Source organism: Suricata suricatta, chromosome X (assembly GCF_006229205.1).
Source record: "Suricata suricatta isolate VVHF042 chromosome X, meerkat_22Aug2017_6uvM2_HiC, whole genome shotgun sequence".
In the NCBI taxonomy this organism is placed as follows: domain Eukaryota; kingdom Metazoa; phylum Chordata; class Mammalia; order Carnivora; family Herpestidae; genus Suricata; species Suricata suricatta.
Genome location: NC_043717.1, coordinates 43,429,247 through 43,449,964, shown reverse-complemented (window position 1 = coordinate 43,449,964; position 20,718 = coordinate 43,429,247). Strand labels below are relative to the sequence as shown.

Here is a 20,718-nt window from a genome sequence, read left to right as displayed (position 1 = left end):
TTGGAAATGCAAATTGATATGTGAGGGCTATTACTTAACCAATAATAACTGTATGTTTGAACATTTATATAATGGCTAACTCCCCCACACCCTAATAAATGTGTAATGTGTATCTCTCTCCCCTCCTTTTTTTTTTTTTTTTTTTGTAGGTCCTCCAGTAGTCTGATCTGAGTGGGTTAGCACTCCGGAGGAACCAGCAAACCAACTTGGTCAGGAAGGTTCAGGAAGCTGTAGAAGTGTTGGGATTTCCCACCAGGATGAGTATGATTGGCTGTGATTTTAGGTTAGTTTTTGTAGATCTTTGGGTAGTATTTGTATTTTATTTTCTGGAATGGAGGTGGTGGAGGGGTGTATGTATTTCCATTTTGTAATTGAGCTGCTCTGGTTTCTTTCATTATTTAGATCTGATGTGGCACTGGTTGCATCTCATGTTATTGTTTAAATGAATTCTGTCTGCACATGATTTTTAAATCACCCTAAGCACCATTCAGAAAATAAAATTACAAGATATTATGTCTAATCAGTTTTTTTTCAAAGAGTTATGGAAAACATCAAACATTCAGAAACTGGATAGTATAATGATCCCCTTGTGTACCCATAACCAAATTAAGTAGTTGCCACCTAGTAGCCGTTCCCCTTCATCTGTACTTTTACCCAGTATCCCCACTCATTTTTTGAAATAAACCCCTGTTATATTTTTATCTGCAAAATACTTGTATCTCTAAAGAGAAGGGCTCTTTAGACATAATCTCAAAACCATTATTACAACTCAAAACATTAACAATGATTTTTGAAGATATTAAATATGAAGCTAATGTTCAAATTTTAGTTTGTATTAGGGTCCAGGGAAAGTCCATTTGTCACAAAGGTGGATTGATGTTTCTTTCTTAAATCTATTTTAATCTGAAGGTTCCCTCCCTCTTTTTCTGATTTATGTGTTGAAGAAATTGTTCTGCAGTTTCCCTCACATTTGGTGATTACATCCCAGCAATGGTATCTAGCTCATTCTTATGAAGTTAAAGACCCTGGAGGACCCTCATTATAATGGAACAATGGCAGTAATCTCTTGTATCCCAGTTGGAGTTGATACTGCTGGCCTAGGCACTATCCCAAATTAACTAGTCATGGATTCCCTTTTCTGTGGTAGAGTCTGATTTAATTGATACCTGACCTCAGTTCCCTGTCTTGGCCTTGCTTACTGCTCTACATGAAAAGTAGGCCTCCTTATGGAAGAAGCTAATGTTTCCTAGATAATGACCTGACTGTGCCTTTGGGATTTTTCATGGTTTCAATTTCCTTGGTGGTTTAGTTATTTTTATACTATCTTAAAATGTTGCTTTTTATTCTTTTGATATTGGTAGCTCAGCTGCTCTGACCCATAATTTCTAAGCTATTAAGACTTAGTGATGAGTTCTTCTGGCTAAAATAACGTTTTTGAAATGGCAATACTAAACAGTTTTTAAGAATTTTCATTTATATCCCAATTTTCAGCTATTAATATACAACCATAGTTTTTCTGTTGTTATTTTTCATTTTATTTCTTTTCGAAATAATGATCTACAGCATAAAGTCCCTTAAATTATTCGTTTCTTTCCTTGTGCAGAATTGGTCATCTTGGGATCTACAGTACGTCCCCTCTAGGGTCAAAACCTGATAATGGAAGTTGCACATAAAGGCTCAGCCAGCCTTTGACTTGAGTATAAATGTGGGCAGAAGAAGGCCACTTGTGCCTACTTTTAAAATGAAAATTATTCCAAGTTGTAAGGGCAGAGAGGAGAGAGGTCATGAATGAAAGTTTTTGAGGTACTTAGATGAAATATGATTTTGAATCACCAGTGCATGAGTTGAGGGTTTTCAGTTCATGGTTCATTAATGGAGATATCAGATCACTAGTTGGAAAGTGACCATGTAAAGAGGTGAGTTCTTGGGAATTACAGTGAAGTCCATTTATTCAACAAAAAAATTTTGAGCATGTTGGATTTAGTGGTTAAGTATTTACTCCTGTCTTGAGTTTTCTGTAGTTATTAGGAAGTTTGAACAAAGTCACTTAAACCTTCTAATCCAGAGTTTTGAGACTGAGATAACTGTAGATTTTTGGAACAGAGCTTTACTCAGACATTTCAGTGTTTGAATTGTTCCTCGAGTTCTTCACAGCTACAAGTTTTTAATGGAAGTGCTGTTGATTTTTTTCTTTTGTTGTATTTTCAACCATGGGTTCAAAGTATTATTGAAATGCCAAACTTGGTTGCTTTGAAAATATTTGCCCTTCATGTTCTGTGTTACCTTTCTTGCTATTAGATTAAACTGTTAAAATCTAATGTGTAACTGTAACCATATTAAATTACTTTCAAGATCTCACTATCTATCAGGTTGATAGTCACAAGTACTTGGGGTCTGGGTGCTTGGTGTATTGTTCCCCAACTTGTTTCTTCAGTGACTGGTTACCAGATGTTCATATGTTAATGTCAGGGATAATTCAGCTCCGAAGATTCTTTAGAAGTCTTCTCATTTGATGTGTCATAGGGGTTGAGTTCCTAAAACTTGATGTACTTGCTGACCAGCTTGGTCTTCTGGTTATAGAAATGTTTTCAGGTAGTGAACCAGTGGCTCTCTATGAGTAAAACAACTGTAGGTTTTATTTGGATTCTTAATACTGAGCATTTTCACATTTCAGTGCCCTCAAAAAGTTTTAATCATTTGGCTTTAAAAATTACAGTAGTGACATGGATTCATCCCAGAATGTGATTTTACAAAAGTTGGAATTTGTTTTAGCTTCTTATGAATATTGATTGGAAATTGGTATCAGTCTGGATTGCTCATTGGACTAGAAAAGTGTGAAAGTTCTTTTTCAAACCCTGGATTCTGACAAGGAGTAGAAAGGTTCAAATTACTCTGGAGTGACCTTTTAGTATAATCATTTTAAAGATTGGTAAATGTGAACATACCACCATGAATTTATGTACCATCTTTAGCATAACCCAGATTTTAAGGCCTTATAATTAGATACTGGAGATAATTGCTCTGGAAATACTGGGATATATTACATTTGGTGGCTGCTTATGTTTTGGAATGCTTTTGGAAGATTGCTTTTTTAATGATAACATTATTTGCCTGATGATTTTCTTATTTGTCTGCCTTTGTAGTGAGATGTATTTCTCCTGGTCTTTGCATTTTTTTCATCCACTAATTCTTTATTATTGCATTCTGCTGGTTGAGTTCTTATAGGTAGAAAGATCTTGCAGCATAGTGATTAAAAACATGGACTGTGGAGCCAGACTCAGACTCCCTGGGTTCAAGTTCTGGCTCCATTTTTTTTTTTTTTTACTAGTTGCCATCTTGTGCAAATTATTTAATCTGTGTGCCACAGTTCTTAATCTGTAAAATGCTGATAATGTAACGTATTTCATAGGGTTTTGGAGAAGTTTAGCTGAGTTAAAGCATTTAAAGTGCTTAAAATAATAGCTCTGAAACTTCAGGGAACATCAGAATCACCTAGAGGTCTTGTTGAAATAGATTGCTGGGCTCCAACCCCAGAGGTTTTGATCCTGTAGGTTTGGGAGGGGCCTGAGAATTTGCATTTCCAGCAGGTTCCCAGGAGATGCTGATGTTTATGGTCATGGAATAAATTAAATAGAACAATGCTTGGCATAGTGTTAACTGTTTTTTTTTTTCTGGACTGATTTCTCAGTTTCTGAATAAAACAATTTACTTTCCAGTGCTGTTTGGTACTGCTTTGAGCTGGAAGCGTTTAAAATCCTCTGTTGCAGTGGTTCTCAAAATGTGGTCCCCAGATCAGCAGCAGCATCTGGGAACTTGTCAGAAATGCAAATTCTTGGGCTCTATCCCTGTCTTTATTTTAAAAGTGTGTCTTGGCTTAACTGGGGTGTCTTAGACTTTTTTTTTTTTAACAGTTTTATTGAGATATAATTCCCATACCATACAACTTGCCCATTTAAAGTGTACAGTGGTCTTCAGTGTGTTTTAGGTTGTAGAGTCACTACACATCAGTTTTAAAACATTTTCATCATCCCTAAAGAAAAGCTAGTACCACCACTCCTTATTTTGTTTCTATGATTTGCCTGGTCTAGGCATTTCATAGAAATAGAATCATATCATACATAAGCAGCTTTAATGTGATTGAAGTGCTTTCCTTTTATTGTAATTAATACACAAATAGGGAAAACCACCCCAAAACAAATTTATGTTTAATTATTTTAAGGCAGACACTTGTAATCATAACCCAACTCAAGAAATAGAACTTTGCCTGTTACCCTATTAAGTCCTTCCATGCATCCATCCCAACCACAGAATCCAGAAAGTATCCACTGTTCTGAGTTTATAGTAATCACTTGCATTCTATTCTGGCTTTATTATCCAATTGTGCATCCCTGGACAGTTAATTTGCTTTGTCCATTTTTTAAAAAACTTAATGTATTTTAAATACCTGTAACTTCCCTTTCTTTTCCTTATGCTATATCTGTTAAGAACTTAGGCCATTTGGCCTGTGGAGTTTCCCACACACTGCATTTTGCTTATTGCATACTCAGCACAGTTCTTACACATTCCTCTGTCCTCTATATTTTCTGAAAATTGACAGTGAATCCAGAGGCTTTCATAAATTTAGGTTCATTCCCTTTGTCAAAAATGGTGGTGGTGTGTTCACAATATTAAATTGTAATGATGTCTTGTATTTTTTTTTATATGAACAGCCATTTCTGACCATTAGTCATTGGGAATGTCAAAATGGTGATATTCTAACTCTGTCACTTTGGTTTCATATATTAAGTGGAATAATTTTATAAGGTTACTCTGATACAGTTTGTAGGAGAAGGATAGGATTAATGCTGAATTTAAAAAAATTTTTTTCTGGCCATGTACTAGTTTTACCATGTTGGGCAAGTTAACATATCAGTTGCCTCATCTGGGGAAAATACATTATTTGTGGGGTTATTGGGCTTAAATGGGAAAATGTAGGTTGTTGGTACACTCTATGTGGTCAATAGATGGTTGTTTCTTTAACATACTATTTCACTTAACCCCTCCAACAGCTCAGAGATGGGCAGTCACGGTGGTGAAGTGATGGCCAGTTAGCAAAGCCTGTCTGGACCCTTCAGGTCTGTGTTGGGGTCATCAGTGGTGGGGAGGAAAGGGTTGTTCTTTGGTCATTTTGGGGCTGACTCTGGCCAGTGATAACTGGATGTTCACCAGAGTACTTTTTCACTTTGCCAAGCATTAGGAGTCACATTCATACCCTCTGAAGGGTCTTATCCAATTCAGTGGTAATGTGTAAATACATTGGTAGCCTTTATCTTCCTATATCTATACAGCCCCCTACAGTTCCAACTTTGTTCTGTTCAAGATTCTGCTGTAACCTTAGTAACCCATAATGAGTCTTGGTAATGGTCATCAGTATCACCACTGTTAACATACTTTAGTAGCACCACACACAGATGAGAAAAGAGGTAAATATTACTCCTTTTAACATTTTATATATTCTCTGAAGTACAGCGCGTGGCATATACTAAGTGTTCAGTAAATTGGAAGCCATTGTTTTTTAAATTAATATATGTTTTTTTTCTCACCTCTTAATCTCTTTTTAGTTCAGTCAGCACTTACTGTTTTTAAGTATAAGGATCTAGGGACATAAAATGAATGAGAGTTCGTCTCTTCACTTAAGAAACTCATAGTTTATTTAAGGACTGTGGGATGATGTTTAAAGATCCTTCGCCTTTTCCTTTATGTTAACGTTTTTTCCCTGCTTTGTCCATGCATGATAAAACCTGTCTGTTATTTTTTAAAGCTCTCCTTAGCTCTGTATGCCCAGCCTTTGAGACTGCTGATATGTGAGAAAGCCTGTAGTTATCTTCTATGAATACAGGGTAATATCAAGAAAAACCTTTGGATTTCAGAATGGCACATGTGGTTGACACTATGATATCAGTTTATAGTCTTCAGGTGGACCTATAACTGGTTTCCAGTCTCTGTCCTATTGTTTTGACTGTCTTCTGCTCTCTCCCTCCCCTCTCCATCATTCCCCAAGATGTTTGCTGCATAAAGATAGAGGCTCCCAAAACTAATTAGTGATCTATAAAGTATGTAAAGAGACAGCTGTGCTTCATATAACCTAGCATTTGAGTGTGCCTCAGGTTTCATTCTCACCTATGAAATGGTAATCAAAAAGCCTGATTCATAAGCTGCTGTGAGCATTAAAGTGAGATGGTGTATTATTTAAAATGTTTAAATTATACAGTATACTACAAAGGTAAGGCCATTGTAATTTATGTAAAATAAATATTTAATAGCTTTGTTACTTCATGCAAATTACTTCATCACTGAGCCAGTTTCCTCATCCTTTAAATGAGGGTGATGATACCTCAGTCACTCAACAAATACTTGAGGACATACTCAATAATGCTAGATCTCGGGAATACAGAGATAAGCAACTGGAGGATGGAGGGCATCATAGTGTACTAAGGGAGGGAGACTTGTAAATCACAGTCAAAGGTATCATTACAATGTGGAAGAGTGAACAAAATGTGCTATAGCAGTTTATAGGAGGGCATCAGAAAATGTCACAAAAAAATTGTTAAGCAAGATACATGAAAAGTACATCATGAACTCAAATGCTTTACAAAATTGAAGTTAATTAAATGTATCCCAAATGAATCAGTAGCCACAGCCATTATTTCATTTCTTCACAAGACTTGTGCTTTAGTTGTGTTTATTTCCTTAAGCTGGATTTTATGAGCTCTGGGGTATTATGTGCTCCTATTATTGGGTTTCCTGAAATACTAAGTAAAACCTGGGTTTGCGAGCATAATTCATTCCGGAAACATGCTTGTAATCTAAAGCATTCATATATCAAAGTGAATTTCAAGGACCATTGGTTGAGTTGTGATCATGTGACATTTGGCATCACTACTCACATTGCAAGACATCACTTGTTTACCAAGTTAAAATTTATTAGAAAGGTGTGCTCGTCTTGTGGAATATTCACAGAAAAAGTTACTTGCAATCCAAGGTACTGCATCTAAAATGATCTTTTTCATCCGCTTTATCATTTAGTTTCTGTTACTGAATTAATTTAGGAAAAACTAGAAAATGTGTTCTTATTTTGGAAAAGATTCCTACTCCCACAAAAAATATTCAGTCATCATTAACATTTTGGTTGGTGTGTTCCCATCTTAATGATAAGAGTAATGTTTTAAAAATAAGAGCAGCAGAAAATTAGGGAAAGGCTTTTCCCAGAGTAGGAACTAAAACTGTGTAGTAACAAGAAAAGATACTCAAATACCAGAATTGCAAATTAAAATGAGATTTTTTTTAACCATTAGATTGGCCAAAAATAATCAGGTACTACCAGGTCATGGTAAAAATACAGGTAAGAGTATGATGGTCTTAGAATACTGCCACAAGTGGTATAAATTAATAAAGCTATTTATATGGAGATAGTTTTGGTACGTTATAAGATAGCATGTACTATATGGTGCTAGGGTAAAGTTATTTCGATGGAGTGGTCAAGGTGAACTTTAGCTTTTTCTGTAATCTGTAATTATTGCATTTCTTTTTCTGAGAAATTTAAAATATACTGAAGAATACAGAAAATAATACAACAGAAACCCTTTTCCTACCCTCCTCTCTTGACCTGATCATCTTTAACATTTTTTGTAATCTTAGATCTTTTAATGGAGAGGTTTAATAGGAGGGGAAATCTTTAAATACTTTCACTAAGCATTCCCCTCCCCATTGCTATCTTAACCACAAATTACTTGAATTTTTATACTATGAAAATGGTATAAATTACTCGTGTGTAGAGATCTAAAAACTATGTGATGTCGCATTTTGTCGGTAGAGGCGGAAGGCGGAGGTCAGGTCGGGAAGCTGAGGCGGTCAACAGCTAGCTCATCCGGTGCCAGTGGATTTTGTTCCTTCCAAGCCTCTCCCTGGAAGGGGAGGGGGCCTTTGACACTGAGCAAGGGCTGCCGCCGCAGTTCCAAGCTTGAAGTCGCTAGGATTTCTCTCTTACTTGTGTGCTGAGGAAACTCAGATGTTGGCCTCAGCTCCCAGGCTGAACTCAGCAGATTGGCCCATGAAAACTTCTGTATTAAGACAAAGGAAAGGATCTGGCAGAAAGCAACATCTATTATCCTGGGCTTGGCAGCATGGAAGGGGACAGGTAGTGGAAATCCTGCAATCCGAAAAGCAGACTGAAAGGTGACAAAGAAGCTGAAGATGGGCGGCGGAGAGAGGTATTACATACCAGCCCCTCAATCGAGAAATGTTAGTAAGAACCAGCGACAGCTTAAATAGACAGAAGACCAAGGATTAGAATTCCCAGATGAAGATTGTTCATAAGAAAAAAGAAAGGCGACATACTTACACCTCACCAGCAGCTGCACAGCAGGCCATGCAAAATGGGGGGAAGAACAAAACTTTCCCAAATAATCAAAACTGGAACTCTAGCTTATCAAGTCCTAGCTTGCTTTGTAAGTCTCAAACTAATCAGAACTATGCTGGAGCCAAGTTTAGTGAGCCGCCATCATCAAGTGTTCTTCCTAAACCACCCAGCCACTGGGTTCCAGTTTCCTTTAATCCTTCCAATAAGGAAATCATGACATTTCAACTTAAAACCTTACTTAAAGTGCAGGTATAAAATAAAATACTGTTTACATTAGTTATATTTGAGGGTAGTTGTCGGTTGTTTCAGACCAAATTCACTAGGGAATTAGTCTATTTGTGTAAAATTGCTAATTAATGTAGAAAATCTAATTAGCCTTCCTCTTGTTTTAGATGTTGTGCACACTGTCATGTAATGGTCGTATCAGTGCAACTTAAAATAATGGAATTATTCATAATAGTACTTGATACTGTTCTCACTTGAGGAACTTAAGTGGTTTCAAGTTTAGATTTGGGGAATGGTAATCAACTTTTCCTATTGTTTGTTGGGCGAAAATACTAATTTAAGAGTGTCTTGACCTGTTGAAAGCTAGTGAATCTGATTATAAACCTCTAGTTAAGACACACAGGGACTGAATAGTTGAATGTTTGAAAGTTTCAAGTCCTAGAAACACCCAAACCAGTAATATGCCAACTACCTGATGCACTGCCAAAAAGAAAATATGAATTTTTCTTAGAGAATGGTTGGATTTTAGTAAACTGTATGCTGGTGAATGTACAAAGGGCACTAGCGGCTACCGAATTTAGAATGAGGCCATATACCCCAACGGCCAGTTCTTTCATGCAGTGGCTAAGCGTCTGCCAACTAATGCACCCAAACCAGTTTATAGAAACAGTATTTGGTGGTCACTGAGTAGCTTTCAAATACATTTTGTATAGCACTACATAAGCTATTCTGACAGTGATCTGGTCTCAAAAATCATCCCTGCAAAACTTACTTAAGTACGGAACTATATACTGTGAAAAGTTTTAAGTACCTAGGAAAGAGCCATGTAAATATATATAATAAACTTATATAGCATGTGTAAAATTTTGTTGGCATTTATCCTATAAAAAATAGAACATTTTAGTATGAATTTGCTGAATGTAAGACCATGACTCTTGTTTTTTATGCTATGGCCTGATTTTAAAGGTCCAAAATAATTTGTTTTTTTAAAGTTTGCCCTTCTGCTAAAGTGCCAGTGTATGTATAATTGATCTGGTGGTAAACTATATTTCAAAGTAAGAAGTTTTATATAACTGTAAAGGTTTTAAAGCTGCTAAAACACTTCCTATTTTTAAGAGATGTGAAATGCGGTATAGGACTATTTTTAATTTTTCCTCCTTAATCCCAAAGATTCACTATTAAAAGGTCCCTCCAACCTTAAAGATTCATTTTGGCTTTTAATAACTTTTGTGATCTATAATATGAATATATAGTGTATGATGCCAGTATGTATATTTTTTGTTACTAATGTAAGTGCAACCCAGGGGACCACTTAGGTAAAAGATGTGATTTCTTGCATAATACCTTGAGATAACCTATTTTACCTAAATATAAGTTAACCCAACAGTAAATTACAAGTGTGTGTGGGAGAGTCAATTTAAAATTTCTGATTTTAAGTGCCCTATTCTAATTTTGCAACTTTTTGACATTTTAAAGGAGAATGGCAAAGTAAATTCAGATGAGGTAATATTGCTCAAATCAAATAATGGTGTTCTAAAGACAAGTTTACATAATACTTAATGTATATGTGCAAATTCCAAGCATGAAATTAAGAAATAAAATTGCTTCTTCCCCCACAAAAAAAACTATGTGATGTTCACACAATTTATTACTTATGTAATATTGTTTGCATACTTGTTTAAAGTTTGTGAAATCATTTTAATAAGAGTGCTTTGGGAGAGGGATATTATTCAGTCATTTGTTCATTTTACTGTAACTCTTGTTTGAAAATGCTTTCCTGACCCTAAGTAATGTTCTCCATGATTATAGAAGTATACATGGATTACTATTGAAAGAATACATATAAGCACAGAACTCTCTTGCCATTCAGATAAGTACTATTAGTATGATGGCACGCAATATATTCTTCCGATGATTTCTTTATGTTTGAGTAGCATAAGCATACTTTTTTCAAAAACTTACTGTTTTGGGGCTGCCTGGGTGGCTCCGTTGGTTGAACGTCCAACTTTGGCTCAGGTCATGATCTCACGGTTCTGGGTTCGAGCTCTGTGTCGGGCTCCATGCTGACTGCTAGCTCAGAGCCTAGAGCCTGCTTTAAATTCTGTGTCTCTTTCTCTCTCTGCCCCTCCCCTGTTCACGTTCTGTCTCTGTCTCTCAAAAATAAATAAAATGTAAAACAATTTTTTTAATTCACTCTTTTAAAAAAATGTGACTCAAAGCATCTTCTAACATTTTATTGTGAAAAATTTCAAACATAAAAATGTTGAAAGAATAGCACAATGACCCCAAAAGTTGTTAAAATTTGCCATATTTGATTTATATGGCACATGAGCATACACATGGGCATTTATTTTTTCTGAAGCATATGAAGTAAGAGCGACATTTCATCCTTAAATCCTTTGGCAGGCATGTCTTAATCAGGACCTACAATGCCATTTATCATACCTACGAAATTTGGTCTTTTCCTTAATAACTAATATCCTGTCCATATTTACATTTCCTTGGTTGACCCTCAATTTCTTTTTTATCTATTTCTCCAAACCAATATAGAAATGGTGTTTTTTGGGGCACCTGGCTGGCTCTGTCAGTTGAGTGTCTGACGTTGGCTCAGGTCATGATCTCACGGTTCATGGGTCTGAGCCCTGCATTGGCCTCTGTGCTGACAGCTCAGAGCCTGGAGCTTGGTCGGATTCTGTGTCTCTCTCTGTCTCTGCCCCTCTCCTGCTCGTGCTCTGTCTCTCTGTCTTTCAAAAATAAGTAGACATTTAAAAAAATTTAAAAAGAAAAGATGTTTTTCAATTTGCTGTTCCCCCTTAATATACTGGTCTCTGTTTCTGTCTTAATATATACTTCTATAACATTTTTAGTGGCTGCATTATATTATGTACATGATTTATAATTTATTAGCCAACTCCCTATGTTCAGACCTTTAAGTCCTAGTCTTCCATGATCTTTAAACAATGCTTCCTAGCACACAGTAGTCCATTTGGTAAATAAGTGCTGAGTAAGGGAAAGAAGTTCAAGAGCTCATTATGTTTGTTTTCTTAAGAAATTTCTAGAACTGAAATGCAAAACAGTAAGACGTTCGCTACTTCTCAAATTGCCATTCAGAAAGATTATCCTGCATTATTCTCTGGTAAGTTTAGTAAAAAATCCATGTTGATTTACAGTATGGCAGCACCTCAGGGTAAGTAAGCCCTTATACATCAGTATTAGAGAAGAGCATAAATCTGGATAGATCAGTATCCTTGCTATAGGTGGCTCTTTCCTTACATCTATATCTACTGCCATAATTTGTAGGGGCTAGCTTGACTCCTCCAGCCTAGAGTACCTTGCAGTCCTTTGACCTAATCTGGGGGTCCCATTTCCAGGCTCCTCAAATTTCCTTAATTGTCTTGGCAAGGCCATCCTTTTTTTTTCCAGAACAAATACATTTTTATTTTTTTAGTAGTTTATTGTCAAATAGGTTTCCATAGAACACCCAGTGCTCTTCCCCACAAGTGCCCACTTCCATTACCACCACCACCCCCTTTCCTCCTCCCCCTCCCCCTTCAGCCCTTGGTTCGTTTTCAGTATTCAGTAGACTCTCATGGTTTGTGTTCCTCTCTCTCCCCAACTCTCTTTCTCCTTTCCCCTCCCTATGGTCCTCTGTTAGGTTTCTTCTGTTGGACATATGAGTGAAAACATATGGTATCTGTCCTTCTCCGCCTGACTTCTTTCACTGAGCATGACACCCTTGAGGTCCATCCACTTTGCTACAAATGGCCATATTTCATTCTTTCTCATTGTCATGTAGTATTCCATTGTATATATATACCATATCTTCTTGATCCATTCATCAGGTGATGGACATTTAGGGTTCTTTCCAGGATTTGGCTATTGTTGACAGTGCTGCTATGAACATTGGGATACATGTGCTCCTATGCATCAGCATTTCTGTATCCCTCGGGTAAATTCCCAGCAGTGCTATTGCTGGGTCATAGGGGAGTTCTATCAATAGTTTGTTGAAGAATCTCCATGCTGTTTTCCAGAGCAGCTCCACCAGTTTACATTCCCACCAACAGTGTAGAAGGGTTTGGCAAGGCCATCCTTAAGTGGAAGTATAGTCTGGAGAGATGTAAATATCACTTGATGACAACCTTTTACATAGAGCATTTTGGTTTTTTTTATATTTTTATTTTTTAATTTTAGAGCAGGCGTGGGGATGAGGGAGAGAGAGAATCTCAAGCAGGCTCCGCTCAATGCAGAGCCTGATGTGCGGTTCTGTGTCACAACTGTGAGATGATGACCTGAGCCAAAATCAAGAGTTGGACACTCAACCAACTGAGCCGCCCAAGCGCCCAAATATAGACAGCATTTTAGGTTTTTGCTTTTTAAAATTAAAGGCAGACTGCCTGCATAGTTAATTCAAATCTCTGCCTCTAGCAAAACAAACTACCAGCAGCTTTAAAATGTTAGTTTTCTCCATGTCTAACAGAAGGGCTGAGAAAGAGCCTATATTTGATATTAACTATATCAAACTCCTTATTTTTTTAAGTTTAATTTTGAGAGAAAGTCAGTGTAAGTGGGGGGGGCAGAGAGGGGGGAGAAAGAGAATCCCAAGCAGGCTCTGTATTGTCAGCACGCAGACTGATGCGGGGCTCAAACTCGTGAAACCATGAGATCGTGACCTGAGTGAGCCAAAATCAAGAGTCAGATGCTTAACTGACTGAGCCACTCAGGTGCCCCAAGTTTGTGCCCTTTTACTTTCAATCAGATTGTCTAACTGTGTTTTGGGAATTCTTTGTATGTTAGAAATATTAATTTTTTGTATCATCTGGCAAATGTTTTCTCTGTTTATAGTTTAGAATTTTTTGTATAGTCCAATCTACCCTTTGGTTTTTTTCTTTTCCTTTATGGTTCTAAGTCTTTTCTTTGCCAAGGGTACAAGAATATTTACATGCATTTTCTTCTACTACTTTTACAGTTTTTGTTTATATAATGATGTGAAATAGGTGTGTGCTTTTATTTTTGTCCAAATGATTAACAGGTAGTTCCTAATTTATCTTGGGAAAGACGATTTGGTTTTTGAATATATGCTCAGCTTAAAACTGAATTATTTGGAAAAGTATAGTTTGTTAATCATAAAAGTTGGAATTTATGCCAAGTAGAAAACTGGCTTGGTTACTTTTTGGTCTTCAGTTTTTGAGAATAATTCAAATTGCTCATATTTAATACTTAACATTTGTCTTGAACTGGAAATAGTGCTTTAAGAGCTTGTAGTTACTGTATTTTCATTCTACATGTTTGAGGCCCAGATTGTCCTAAGGTCGCAAAGTTAGTTGGTGGCAGGGAATTAGAGTACCTTTGCATACTATTTATTCATTTTCAGCAAACATCTTTCATGTTATGGATAAAGCAGATTGTTCACATTGTTTGGTTTATTTAAAGAACATTGGAAATGAGTATATGCCAGGCTCTGTGTGGTGCTGTTAAATTTACTCAAACAGCCAGTCTATATGTTGGGACAATTTTTTTCTAAAAGCATTGTTTTAAAGTTTTCTTGTTAATGAACTAGTTTAAGTCTCATAAAAAACCTAGGAGGTTGGAGTTATTTTATACTGAGAGGAGTTTGCTGCCATATTGTTTATTGCTCTAATTATTGTTCTTTTTTCCTTTTTAATTTTTTTAATGTTTATTCATTTTCACAAGAGACAGAACACTAGTAGGGGAGGGGTAGAGACAGAGAGGGAGACACAGAATCTGAAACAGGCTCCAGTCTCTGAACTGTCAGCACAGAGTCTGACGTGGGTCTTGAACTCCAGAATGGTGAGATCATGACCTGAGCCAAAGTCAGACACTTAACCGACTGAGCCACCCAGGTGTGCCAGTTACTGTTCTTTTAAACCATATTGAAGAATCTTGGTCTCTCTTCCTTCCAAATTCATTTGAACAAGTGCAAAATAGTTGAGATACACTTAAAATCTCTGATTCATAAGTTGTATGGCCCAGACAGTATTTAGTAGACTATTTAATCTTTGAAGAACTTATTACTAACTTGAGAATGAGATCCAAAGCTTCCCAGTCTAATCATAGTTGAGTTTAATTTTTTGCTTCATGCCATACTTTAATATCCTGGAGATTGATATATGCTTAATATTCTCTTCCACATACAGGTAACATGTCGAAAGTTTGAAAAGACCGGCTCTTTTTTGATTTTGATTCTTTCTGTAATACCCATCATAAGATTGTTTGCCTTAGGGGTGTCTGGATGGCTTAGTCCGTTAAGCGCTTGATTTTGGCTCAGGTCATTACCTTGCGGTTTATATATAGGTTTGAGGCCCGCATCGGGCTCTGTGCTGACAGCTCAGAGCCTGGAGCTTATTTCAGATTCCATGTCTCCCTTTCTCTGCCCCTCCCTCACTCTCTCTCAAAAATAAACATTTAAAAAAGACTGTTGGGGCACCTGGGTGGCTTAGTCGGTTAAGTGTCCGACTTCAGCTCAGGTCATGATCTCACGGTTTGTGGGTTTGAGCCCTGCGTCAGGCTCTGCTGAACGCTTGCTCAGAGCCTGGAGCCTGCTTAGGATTCTTTGTCTCCTCTCTCTGCCCCTCTGCAACTCATACTCTGTCTCACGCTGTCTCAAAAAGAAAAAAATTTAAAAGACTGTTGCCCTTAGATTAATCTGGAGCTAAAAGAACTAGAATAGGGATGCCTGGGTGGCCAAGTTGGTTAAGCGTCTGACTCTTGGTTTTAGCTCAGGTCATGATCTCATGGTTTCATGATTTCGAGCCCTTCATCAGGCCCTGTGCTGACACTGTGGAGCCCGCCTGGGATTCTCTCTCTCCCTCTCTCTCTGCCTCTCCCCTGCTCTCTCAAAATAAAAACGTAAAAATATTTATATTTAAAATACAAAATAAAAGAAATAGAGCAAAAAAATAATATAGCTTACTCATTGCCAGACTCAGACCCTTGTGATGGCCTATGTTTTTTTGCAGAGGTTACCGACTTACAGTGGTATAGTAACTTGTCTAAGATCATACAGCCAGTAAATGGAATTTAAGCCCAGTCCCATCTAACTCCCAGGCCTTTCTACTGTGCCCTTGTCCTCTACTTCATTTTAACTTTCTTCCAGTAGTATTCTTCAATCTCTGCCTTTAAACTTAAATAATCCACAGTGTATGGTAGCAAGTAAATATGTTGCTGAGGTCTCTACTCCTCTCCCCATACAGATATTTTTTTTGTTATACTATTCTAAGGCATTAAAACTTAGCTTTTATTTAGAAATATACTTAATCTTCCCTTTTATAGAAGGTTTGTGCCTCTTCTACCTTTCTTCAGGATACGGGACTAGAGGATTTTATCTAGGAATACAGAATTCCTTCTTACACAGAGGAGGTTTAATCTTGAGAGATGCTGCATATTTCTTTGTATACCCAGGGATGTAAGACAATTGGAGCTGAAAAATGCAAAAGAGTTGGAATTCTGTTTCTTTGGTTTTCGGTACTGTATTGTATTTGACAGTAGCCTGTCATGTGGCTTTAGGGGGAAATACCATATGCCTGTTTCATAAGTGAAAGTGAAAATGTTGTAGTCACTAAGCAGGCTATGTCTTGGAGATCTTTCTATGGGGTGATGGTTCCTAATGTTTGAGGTCATAAATCTCTTTAAGAAGAGTGAAAGCTGTAAACTGTTCTCATAAAAATACCAACGTATGCAGAAACTTTCCATAGAACTTCAGAATTATTGTGGTATAGGACAAGAAATCTAAAGATTTCTTCATGTTTTGAGTATGTCCAAATTGCTGTGTTGTTTTTATATTTGTATATATTGATGCATGCTAAAGCACTATGCCCAAAAAGTGAAACTGGGCTAATGGTTTCACTTTTGCCAAAGCTGTACTCTGCTTTATGCAATTTGAATCTCTAAAAATCCAAAATTTTTAAAAAGCAAGAGGATTGTGGTTGGTGTTACAAGGATTTATGTATTCTGTTGATCTCCTGTAATTATGTTTTCAGCTTTGCTTTGGCCACCAGGAAGTTGTAATTTCATTGTGTGTTTTCATGTACTGACTCCGTCACTTTTACATGATCATTGCTTCTAGTTTTCCTTTTTTTTTCTTTGATTTATATTTTGAACACCTGGCTATCTTCTAGCACCCATTGCAATGCCCTGTGTATAGTGTGTTCATCCCTATATGTTGAATAGAAAGATGCAGAATGAATTAATCATAAATTGTTTTTCTCAGTTGAAAATTTTAGAGTGTGACGTGGATTTTTAGCTTCCTTAAACATTTACTGGATAGTTCTTCATCTATTAATCTATTATGTGACAGTCCCACTCATGCAGAACCTACCCTAATGGGGATACTGACATGTAAATAAAGAGGTATGTTGATTGAGGGTATATGCAGGACATGGTGGGGGGGGCACAAAGGAGGGAGTGCTCAGTTTTACTCTGGGGAAGAAGATATCTGAAAAGGCTTCATAGACATGACATTAAAGCTGAGTGCAAGGGGATATGCAGAGAGTAGCCATTTTAACAGGAAGCGCAATCTGAATCAAGGTATTAAAAGTCTTAAATGTTAGGGGAACTATAAAAAGCCTCACATGGTTAAAGCACTGGGGAGCTAAGGGTAGTAATATGTATTGTTGTGGCCCTGGTAAGAGAGGTGAGCAGGAACCAGGTCCTAGAGATCTTGGATGCTAGGTTAGGTAAGGAGTTAGGATATAGGTAGATTTTGAGTTTAAGAGAGATAGCTCTGATAGCGCTGTGGAGGATGGAATGGAGAGATCTGGCAGGATAAAGTCTTTCTTAATTTAAAACATTTTAATTTATGAGATTTTCAAACATAAACAAAAGTTAGAAAATAATATAATGAACCCCAGTGTACCGGTTACCCAGCTTCAGCAGTGATCAACCCATGGCTATTCTTCCTTTATTTATACCCCATTCTTTTAAAGAAAATTCCTGAGTTAGAAATAGGCAAAGCATAATTCATACTAACAAAGTGGCTCTTAAGTCTGGCTGTGCAGCTAGATCATCTATGTAGCTTGGGGGGAAAAAAGTTCCCACCTCCTATCTACTAAGTCAGAAACTTGTATGGCCAGGCATTCTTGGTTTTTAAAATAAGTCTTAAGGTGATTTTGCACAGCCAGGGTTGAGAACTTTTTAAGTAAATTATTTTTAAGATAATTTTTAAGCAACTTGACTTCTGGCAGACATGAGTTTTTTCTGAACTCAACTGATTGTTGCCTGTAGCCCTGCTGGGTGAAGTTCACCTATTAGAAAGTGGCAGGCTTTTTACAGTTAAGTTCTTAATATTAGTTTGAATAAAGAGTATTAAAGGATGATATCTTAATTTTTTGTTAGTTGTGGGCAAGACTGAAGAAACATTTGGATCTTTGAAATTGGATATGACAAAAAGGAAATAACCATTGTTACAATTGATCTCTTGCACTAAATCCAGCCACATATAAGGAGGGGGGTGGGAGACAGATCAGTCTTAGAGGGTGGACTAGGATTATTCCAGAGCACCAGTTTAAAATGCATAGAGAAGGAATCTCTTCCTCTCTTCCTTAATTTGCATAATTTTTATGCTGGCATTACTGTTTGTTTTTTTGGTCATTGTTGGGAATGCTAAGAAGGAGCTCCTTGGCATGCTGCCGTTTCCTTCTGGCAAAACTGATCTACAACTTCGGTGAGCCCTGTTTTGTTGCCTGATTTTTCTGATACCAGTTTGTCTCTTTTAAGTAATTGGGAATAATAACCAAAAAAATAACTCTTGGATCTGCAGCTTCTCAGGGCTGTAGGGTAGAGCATATGAAGTATGCATTCTCAGACACCATTCTTTTTTTTAAATTTGTTTATTTTTGAGAGAGAGACAGGATGACCAGCGGAAGGGGCAGAAAGAAAGGGAAACAGAATCTGAAGCAGGTTCCAGCCTCTGAGCTGTCTGCACAGATCCCAGTGCGAGGCTCCAACCCATGAACCATGAGATCATCATGACTTGAGCCGAAGTCAGACATTTCCCTGGATGAGCCACCCAGGTGCCCCTCTCAGGCACCATTCTTACTTCCAGAATCAGTGTTGGAGGTTTCAGATTGTTCCTCCTTGGTATCCCTGCATACCTGCAAGAGATTTTTTTTTTTTTTTAGTATATTGCAGAGCAAGGATATACACTTATTTGAGGTATAGTGTTTACAGATTTTGAAGGAGACTCAGCCAAGGTAATTTCCAGATTTGTTTTGGGTGAATAAAAGCTATTTTATGGTTACTTTATTATTACATTTTACTAACAGTGTCCAATAAAATCTATGTCAGCAATCCTCAGGGTCATGTTTTATTTATTTGGCCCAAGGCTAGGGATATTGGTATCTATAGGAGGGGATTGGCAGAATGGACTGTGCATGTAGACATTTTGTGTATTGTAGAGTTGCAGAGCAAATTTGGTTTTAATCCAGGTCTACCACTTCCTGAGTATGTGGCTACTCTTGGCTTTAGTAAACTGGGAACAATCTTCATCTTTAAGTTGTTACAAGGATTAGAGATAATGTATAATGAGGGGGTCAGTAAATATTAGCTGTTATTATGATGACAAATGGGTTCTCTGAATATATGTTGGATGGATATTAATATAAACAATCAGAAACTACACTGAATGGGAAATGTGTCCCCTTTAAGAATTCAGCTAATGTGATATCTGTGCCTTCATAGTCAAATGGTGTATATAGCAAGCCGGGCTTCAGGATTCACTTTCCTGCTTCCTGAGATAAAGGATGGTCCAGGCAGATCTCACCTGAATTTTCTTTCAAAGACTTCATTAGAGGCAAAGGCTTTTTTTGTGGCACATTGGAGGTTAGTGTTCTCTAACGCATTTTTGTTTACAAATGGCCATAATGCTTTTCCATGATTTCAGTGGGAATTTTAGGCTGACTTGGATTCAGTCACACTCCTGTACATGTTAGAAGCATTTTGTAACCTACCAACATTAAGTCAATAGATATTGAATGCTTGCTGTATGCAAACAGCAGAGGGTATAGGAAAGAAGCTCCAAGAGCAGGCAGCAGCCACTCCAGGGCATTTGTTTAGATGATACTGTTCTTAATTTGATTCATGCCATTTGGATTAGGGGCCACTCTTTTCAACCTTAAGAAAAATTGTATGAAAAGAAAATTCTTATAAATGGATGCATGATTATAGAAAGTTTGGAAGGACATGGAAAGCATAAAGCATAAATAAATAAAAACTGTGTTACCCTGCCACCTAGAGGCAACCATTGATAATGTATATTTTTATCCCCCTCCAAGGTTTGTGGGGTTGTGTGTGTCTTTGTGTGTGTGTGCGCACGTGTGCGCGTGCTTGTTTTATTTATTTATTTTTAATGTTCATAATAGCATTATTTATAACAGCCCCAAAGTGGAAACAACCCAAATGTCTATCAATTGTTAAACAAAATTTTTAAATATGGCATATCCATACAATAGTATGTTATTCTGCAATAAAAAGAAATAAAGTACTGGGGTTCCTGAGTGGCTCCGTTGCTTGAAAGTCCAACTCTTGACTTCGACTTAGGTCATGGTCTCATGGTTCATGACTTCGAGCCCATGATAGTGTGGCACTTTTTTTTTTTTACACGTAGTTTATTGTCAAATTAGTTTCCATACAACACCCAGTGCTCTTCCCCACAAGTGCCCTCTCCATCACCACCACCTCTTTCCCCCCTCCCCCTCCCCCTTCAACCCTCAGATCATTTTCAGTATTCAGTAGTCTCTCAAGTTTTGCATCCCTCTCTCTCCCCAACTCTCTTTCCCTCTTCCCCTCCCCCTGGTCCTCCGTTAGGTTTCTCCTGTTCTCCTGTTAGACCTATTAGTGCAAACATATGGTATCTGTCCTTCTCCGCCTGACTTATTTCACTTAGCATGACACCCTCGAGGGTATCCACTTTCCTACAAATGGCCATATTTCATTCTTTCTCATTGCCATGGAATACTCCATTGTATATATATATACCACATCTTCTTGATCCACTCATCAGGTGATGGACATTTAGGCTATTTCCATGTTTTGGCTATTGTTGACAGTGCTGCTATGAACATTGTGGTACATGTGCCCCT

At 37.3% G+C, this 20,718-nt stretch overlaps 1 protein-coding gene and 1 pseudogene across 1 annotated transcript in view; both read left to right on the top strand.

Moving 5' to 3' along the window:
- The first annotated feature begins 5,400 nt into the window (after positions 1-5,400).
- Positions 5,401-20,718, top strand: part of HUWE1 (HECT, UBA and WWE domain containing E3 ubiquitin protein ligase 1) — a 157,292-nt gene continuing 141,974 nt past the window's right edge. The window contains exons 1-2 of the mRNA XM_029929655.1: positions 5,401-5,462; positions 11,673-11,759. Coding sequence (XP_029785515.1) covers positions 5,451-5,462; positions 11,673-11,759 — 99 coding nt within the window. The 5' untranslated portion in view covers positions 5,401-5,450. The remainder of the gene's footprint in view (positions 5,463-11,672; positions 11,760-20,718) is intronic.
- LOC115284386 lies at positions 7,244-9,550 on the top strand (annotated as a pseudogene).